The 7,240-nt window shown below is 47.9% G+C and overlaps 1 protein-coding gene across 1 annotated transcript in view; it reads left to right on the top strand.

Annotated features, from left to right (window-relative positions):
• LRRC74A (leucine rich repeat containing 74A) overlaps positions 1-7,240 on the top strand; it is a 46,557-nt gene that overhangs the window by 26,381 nt on the left and 12,936 nt on the right. Inside the window, exons 8-9 of the mRNA XM_011949515.1 lie at positions 2,998-3,083; positions 3,853-4,047. Coding sequence (XP_011804905.1) covers positions 2,998-3,083; positions 3,853-4,047 — 281 coding nt within the window. The remainder of the gene's footprint in view (positions 1-2,997; positions 3,084-3,852; positions 4,048-7,240) is intronic.

Below are 7,240 nucleotides of genomic sequence, written 5' to 3'. Positions count from 1 at the left end.
TCAGGATGGTCTCGATCTCCTGACCTCGTGATCTGCCCGTCTCGGCCTCCCAAAGTGCTGGGATTACAGGCTTGAGCCACCGCGCCCGGCCTTTTGTTTTGTTTTTAACACGGAGTCTCACTCTGTCACCCAGTCTGGGTGGAATGCAGTGGCACGATCTTGGCTCACTGCAGCCTCTGCCTCCCAGGTTCAAGCAATTCTCACGCCTCAACCTCCTGAGTAGCTGGGATTGTACACCCAAGCCATCACGCCCAGCTAATTTTTTTGTATTTTTGGTAGATGGGTTTTCACCATGTTGGCCAGGCTGGTCTCCAACTCCTGACCTCAAGTGATCCACCCTCCTCGGCCTCCCAAAGTGCTGGCATTACAGACGTGAGCCACTGTGCCCAGCCTGTGCCCTCTTTTAAAATTGTTATAATTGTACTGCAAATGCAGCTTTTAAAAACACTATTTCTGGGTGCAGTAGCTCATGCCTGTAATCCCAACACTTTCAGAGACTGAGGCCGGTGGACCACCTGAGGTCAGGAGTTCAAGACCAGCCTGGCCAATATGGTGAAATCCTGTCTCTACTAAAAATACAAAAAAATTAGCTGGACGTGGTGACTTGGGTGTATAATCCCAGCTACTCAAGAGGGTGAGGAAGGAGAATCACTTGAACCTGGGAGGTGGAGGTTGCGGTGAGCAGAGATCGCGCCATTGCACTCCAGCCTGGGCAACAACAGCAAAATTCCATCTCAAAAATAAAAAAAATAAAAAACAAAAAATTAAAAAAAAAACACTTATTATTTGACGTGATTGCTATGTGACAGGCATCATGTTGGGCATTTTACATCGATCCTCATAAAAACTCTATATAGGTTGATTTCTCCATTGTACAGATAAGGAAACAAATGTAAAGGAAGGATAAGTAACCTGCTGAAATCACACATGTAGTAAGTGGTGAGATCAGAATTACAATCTAACTTGTGTGGCCATTTGAGTGATGTGTGTGTGTAAGGTGTAGCTTAAATGAGGGAACAGGCAGAGAAGAGGAAATAAGGGTAAGAAGAGAGTGAGGGTGAAAGGGGAGGTGGTAATGAAGACAGGAGAAAGTTTGTTCCCAAAATTATATAAGGTGTTGTGCACTTTTTACTAAAAACTCACACCAAGGGTTGACACAAAGAGAAGCATGATCAGAACATAGTGCACTGTTCATAAAAAATAAGAAATAGGCCAGCTGCAATGGCTCATGCCTATAATCCCAGCACTTTGGGAGGCCGAGGCGGGTGGATCACCTGGGGTGAGGAGTTCCAGACCAGCCTGGCCAACATGATGAAACCCTGTCTCTACTAAAAATACAAAAAATTAGCTGGGCGTGGTGGCGGGCACCTATAATCCCAGCTAGCCGGGAGGCTGAAGCAGAAGAATCACTTGAACCCAGGAGGTGGAGGTTGCAGTGAGCCGAGATTGTGCCATTGCACTCCAGCCTAGCAACAAGAGCAAAACTCTGTCTCAGAAAAAAAAAAAAAAGAAAGAGAAAAAGAAAAGAAATAAGACATTATTCCTGGGCCAGAGGCCTAAAGGCAGTTCCTCCCGTTCAGTAATGGTTCAAGAGGACTTTAGCCTTTCCGTCAATGGCCTCCTTGGCATAACTGTCCTACCCAAATAAAAACAACAATAATAGTGTGTTTAAATAGGATGTTCCAACCCTGTGAAACATGTAAGCAAAATCATCTTCAGGTCAAAACAAAAGTATGATTTCTATGCAAACCCAGCTTCTCACCAAGCCTGATGCCTCCCCACTTCCAACTCATTGTGCCCCTGAGCCTCTCCTGGAGAGAAATTCTGGAGTCACCACTGCAGCCATGGCCTGCCATGATAAAGACATCACGTGACGTAATATACCAGGTCCATCACAGCCTTCCTGTGTAACTACAGCCCCTGAAGATGTTTTCCAGCTGCTTCTATTTTAATTCATAATATTCCACCAGATAAATAATTCTTGCTTTTATTTATTTATTTATTTTTGAGATGCAGTCTTGCTCTGTCACCCAGGCTGGAGTGCAATGGCACCATCTTGGCTCACTGCAAGCTCCGCCTCCCAGGTTCAATCAATTCTCCTGCCTCAGCCTCCTGAGTAGCTGGGACTACATGTGTGAGCCACCACGCCCAGTGAATTTTTGTATTTTTAGTAGAGACAGAAACGGGGTTTCACCATGTTGGCCAGGCTGGTCTCAAACTCCTGACCTCTGGTGATCCACCTGCCTTGGCCTCCCAAAGTGCTGAGATTACAGGCGAGCCACCATGCCCGGCCAAATAATTCTTACTTTTTTTTGAGACAGAGTCTCACTCCGTTGCCAGGCTGGAATACAGTGGCGCGATCTCGGCTCACTGCAACCTCTGCCTCCCAGGTTCAAGCGATTCTCCTGCCTCGGCCTCTCAAGTAGCTGGGACTAAAGGCATATGCCACCACACCCAGCTAATTTTAGTATTTTTAGTAAAGACGCAATTTCACCATGTTGGCCAGGATGGTCTCAATCTCTTGACCTCGTGATCTGCCCACCTTGGCCTCCCAAAGTGCTGGGATTACAGGCGTGAGCCACTGTGCCCGGCTAATTCTTACTTTTATAAATGATGCCATGGTAAACATCTACAAGCACCTTGCTCTTCCCATATTCTGTGCTGTTGTCTTAGGTAGAGTCTCAGAGGTGAGTGATAGAGTATGCATATTTTAATGGGAAAATATCTGTGATCAGATAATATCTGCCAAATAGACTATACCAATTTCCTTCCCACCTAAACTGTGTAAGGAGGATTATTTCACCACATCTTTGCCAGCTTTGGGGATCATCTTACAATTTTGTGTTTAAATGAATAACTAAAAAATTATTATCTGAGAATTTTACTTTGCATGACCACTGAGTGGTCTTTATCCCTAATGTCATGGGCATCTGTTAACTCTGAGAATGGGTTTTCTGGGCTGTGAGAGATGCTAAGCCAGTTCCCTCCCTGTTTCAGCCATCAATGTGGGGCTCACGTCACTGGATCTGAGCTGGAATAACTTCCACACAAGGGGAGCTGTGGCCTTGTGCAACGGTCTCCGGGTAAGGCACTCTCTAGGAGTGATGGGTGGAGTCCAGTTGAAGATAGCCAGGGCCTCTCATTCTGCCATCCTAAGCCTCTTCCTCATGGTCACCATCAATGAGGATGTACTGAGCTCTCATCAAATACTTTTCAAGTTATTGGTCTCCCTCCCACAATTCCTGGATACACGCTATTCTTTTTTTTTTTTTTTTGAGATGGAGTCTCACTGTGTGGCCCAGCCTGGAGTGCAGTGGTGCATTCCCCGCTCACTGCAACCACCACCTCCCGGGTTCAAGCGATTCTCCTGCCTCAGCCCCCTGAGTAGCTGAGACTACAGTTGTCCGCCACCATGCCCAGCTAATTTTTGTATTTTTAGTAGAAACATGGTTTCACCATATTGGCCAGGCCGGTCTCAAACTCCTGACCTTGTGATCCACCAGCCTCCCAACGTGCTGGGATTACAGGTGTGAGCCACCGCACCTGGCCTGCACATTATTCTTTAGTATAAATCATATCTGCTGAGGCCAGAGTGGCATCTTTGGATACACTTCAAGAGGGCAGTTTAATTAGTGGGTAGGGAATTACCAGAAGCCAAAGGGAGGGAGTCTCATGAGCACTTGAGACTGAGCCCAGCTGGGAGCTCTGAATGATCTGGCAAATCCATCAGTCCTGGGGACCACCACTGAGCGCCCAGTCTGGATGCCAACAGGGGGTAGAAGTCAGGGCCCTTGTGGTTGGATGAGTCACGCACAACCTTGATGCTGGTGCTGTTCTCCCCTCTTCCTGGAGGGTAATGTGACCCTGACAAAGCTGGATCTCTCCATGAATGGCCTTGGAAATGAGGGGGCTGTGGCCCTAGGGGAGGTCCTCCGACTCAACAGCTGCCTGGTCTACCTGGATGTCGGCGGCAATGACATTGGCAATGAAGGGGCCTCCAAAATCAGCAAAGGACTGGAATCCAATGAAAGCCTCAGAGTTCTGAAGGTAGTCTTCAGCTGGAAAGGTGCTATTTTGTGTGTGTGTGTGTGTGTGTGTGTGTGTGTGTGTGTTGGGGTGAGTTGGGGGCTGCATAATACTGGAGAGAATAATTGGAAACATCTGTACTTCATATATGCATGTATTTATTTTTTACCACCTCTTGGCTGTAAATGCAGTGACCATTCTCTACTATAAAGCCAGTGTCACCCTCAGTGCTCCCTGGTGCACTACAGATCTTCCTAACAGGGCTTCCTTCCTCCCACCTGGGTCTCCTTCAGGATCTTCTCCACATTGCCACCAGAGTGTGATTTTTTCCTTCTTTTTAGACAGGGTCTGGCTCTGTCCCCCAGGTGAGAGCGCAGTGGTGCAAACTCGGCTCACCGCAACCTCCGCCTCCCAGGTTCAAACCGTCCTCCCACCTCAGTCTCCTAAAGTGCTGGGATTACAGGCATGAGCCACTGTGCCTAGCCCTCAGAATGTGCTTTTTGAACACAAATCTGACGTCCATTCCCCTTCCTCTAGCCCCTCAGTCTCCTGTCTTTCAGCTTAGACCCCCACATGGCTTCCTGTTGCTCAGATCCCGTTCGCTGAGCCCCAAGTGCCCCTCCAGCCTCAGTCCACCCGGTGCTCTCCTTTGCTCTGCACCCAAGACCCGCTGGTCTTCTCTCCGCTCCTTTCCTCCTACCACAGAGGCTTGGCCGCTCCCCCTCCACATGCTTGCTGCTGGGATCCTCCGTCTAGGGGATCTGCTCCCAGAGCCCTGCTCCCTACTTCCCATAGAACTTGCTGCCCTTTCTAAATCCATGTATATAAGGGCTCTTTGCTCACCTGTCATCCCCTCGAATGTGAAAGCTTCATCAGAACGAAGAAAGACTGTGTTTGGGCCAGGTATGGTGGCTCACGCCTGTAATCCCAGCCCTTTTGGAGGCCGAAGTGGGTGGATCACTTGAGGTCAGGAGTTCAAGACCAGTGTGGTCAACATGGTGAAACCTTGTCTCTAATAAAAATACAAGGCCGGGCGCGGTGGCTCAAGCCTGTAATCCCAGCACTTTGGGAGGCCAAGACGGGCAGATCACAAGGTCAGGAGATCGAGACCATCCTGGCTAACACGGTGAAACCCCGTCTCTACTAAAAAATACAAAAAACTAGCCGGGCGAGGTGGCGGGCGCCTGTAGTCCTAGCTATGCAGGAGGCTGAGGCAGGAGAATGGCATGAACCCGGGAGGCAGAGCTTGCAGTGAGTTGAGATCCAGCCACTGCACTCCAGCCTGGGCGACAGTGCGAGACCCTGTCTCAAAAAAAAAAAAAAAAAAAATACAAAATTAGCCAGGCGTGGTTGTGCATGCTTGTAATCCCAGCTACTTGGGAGGCTGAGGCAGGAGAATCACCGAACCCAGGAGACGGAGGTTGCTGTGAGCCAAGACCATGCCACTGCACTCCAGCCTGGTGACAGAGCGAGACTCCGTCTCAAAAAAAAGATCGAAGATTGTTTGGTTTTCCCATCATTAAACTCCTTATACCTAGTCCCTCATACCTAGCATAGTGTTGGGCACATAGTAGAAGCCCAGTGAATATTCATCAAATGAATGAATTAATGAATACATATTTCATGTTAAATTAATTTACTTGTAGATGCTAATTTATAATATAGATGCTATTGAGTGGTTGGAAAATAAATGAAAGGTGAGGACTTCTACTATTCATCTCCCTTTCTGGGGCTCCTGCCAAGAGCCAGCTCTCATTACTCATAGCCTCACCTGGTAATGTGGGCTCTGTTAGCTCCACTTGTCAGATGAGAAAACTGAGGTTGTGTGACTTGCTTATGCCGCACAAGTAGCAGGAGGCAGAGAGAAGCCTGCTCTACCTGGTTTTCCATGGCAACTCCAACTCCTTCAATATGTGAGGGTGACTGGGGAGACCACAGATGTCAGGGTCCTGAAGAAAAAAAAACAGTAAGGAAACAGTGAGGAAGGGGATGCCATCTGAGAGGACAACCATGAGGAGCTGCTAAGAGGACAGAAGGAAGCCAGATTCTGACAGGCAGGAGCACAGTGACTACAGACCAAACAGATTGGCCGTCTAGTGACCAGTAGATCTGGGAGTCCCAGCTGGGGTGGAGCGGGGCCAGGCATAACGCAGACAGAGACTGACCTAGGCTGTGGGTGGCTCAGCCCCATTGGCTGAGGAAGCCAGGGACAGTCTGAGAAACTGAATTTTAAAAGACTAAGCAGTTGCCTCAGCAAAATGGCAATAGGGGGCTTTGCTGTTTTGTAGGTATACATGGTTTAAACCATTTTTTGCCGCTTTTCTCATTTTTCCACAGTGACATATGTGATGAATATATTTCAATTTTCTAAAATGTTTTAGAAGTAAAAGAGAAAAGTTTAAGACAAAACTCTTAGTTTGGCCACCATAGAAACCACATCAACTTTGCCACAGGAATTATCTATGGGTCTCCACATCCAGCCCTGGTGCCCATTTCCCCTAAACTTGGAAAAATAAGGAATTCCCATTAGGAAGTGAGTCCAGCAAAGGATTCTAGATACTGAGCTCCATGAGGCCTGGGCCCCAGGCCTGCATTTTCTTACAGGAGTATATCAGAGCCTGGGACACAGCTGACATATACTAGGTGCTCAGTAAGAGTTTTGCCTGCCTCATGATGAAGCCACTTGGCTGAAAGCCTTCAATAATAAGAACTATTGTTCATTGACAGCATACTGCTTACCAGGCACTCATTTTAATGCTTTGCCTGAATTGGTATGGTAAGTCCTCAGAGCAGCCATAGGTGATAAGTACAAAGCAATCAGGGAATTAATGAAACGCCAGGCAGCTGGTAAGCAAAGCCACCAGGCTCCAGAGTCCCTTCCGTTAACTTCTATCCATGCTTCAGCAGCTCCTAGCACCACTGGGATAATGTCCTTGTTCCTTCTCCAAGCCTATAAGGTTCTCCATGATGTGGTCCATCCCAGCTCTGTGGCCTCATTCTCTCTGCTTCTGCTCACAAACATCTCATGCTGTTTCACACCCCTATGCCTTGGCGCTTGCCTACTCTTTACTTCTTTGGTGAATCTTGTTTCCTGAAGGGGTGGCCTGTCCCTCCACACCTGTGGGTGCTTTTTACTAGGTGGAACGAGAGACTTGAGAAAAGAAATAAAGACACAGAGACAAAGTATAGAGAAAGAAAAGCGAGGCCCCAGGGG

Source organism: Colobus angolensis, unplaced genomic scaffold (genome assembly GCF_000951035.1).
Source record: "Colobus angolensis palliatus isolate OR3802 unplaced genomic scaffold, Cang.pa_1.0 Scaffold3, whole genome shotgun sequence".
Lineage (NCBI taxonomy): Eukaryota > Metazoa > Chordata > Mammalia > Primates > Cercopithecidae > Colobus > Colobus angolensis.
Note: the sequence above shows the minus strand (reverse complement) of the source record. Positions and strands in the feature narration are given on the sequence as shown.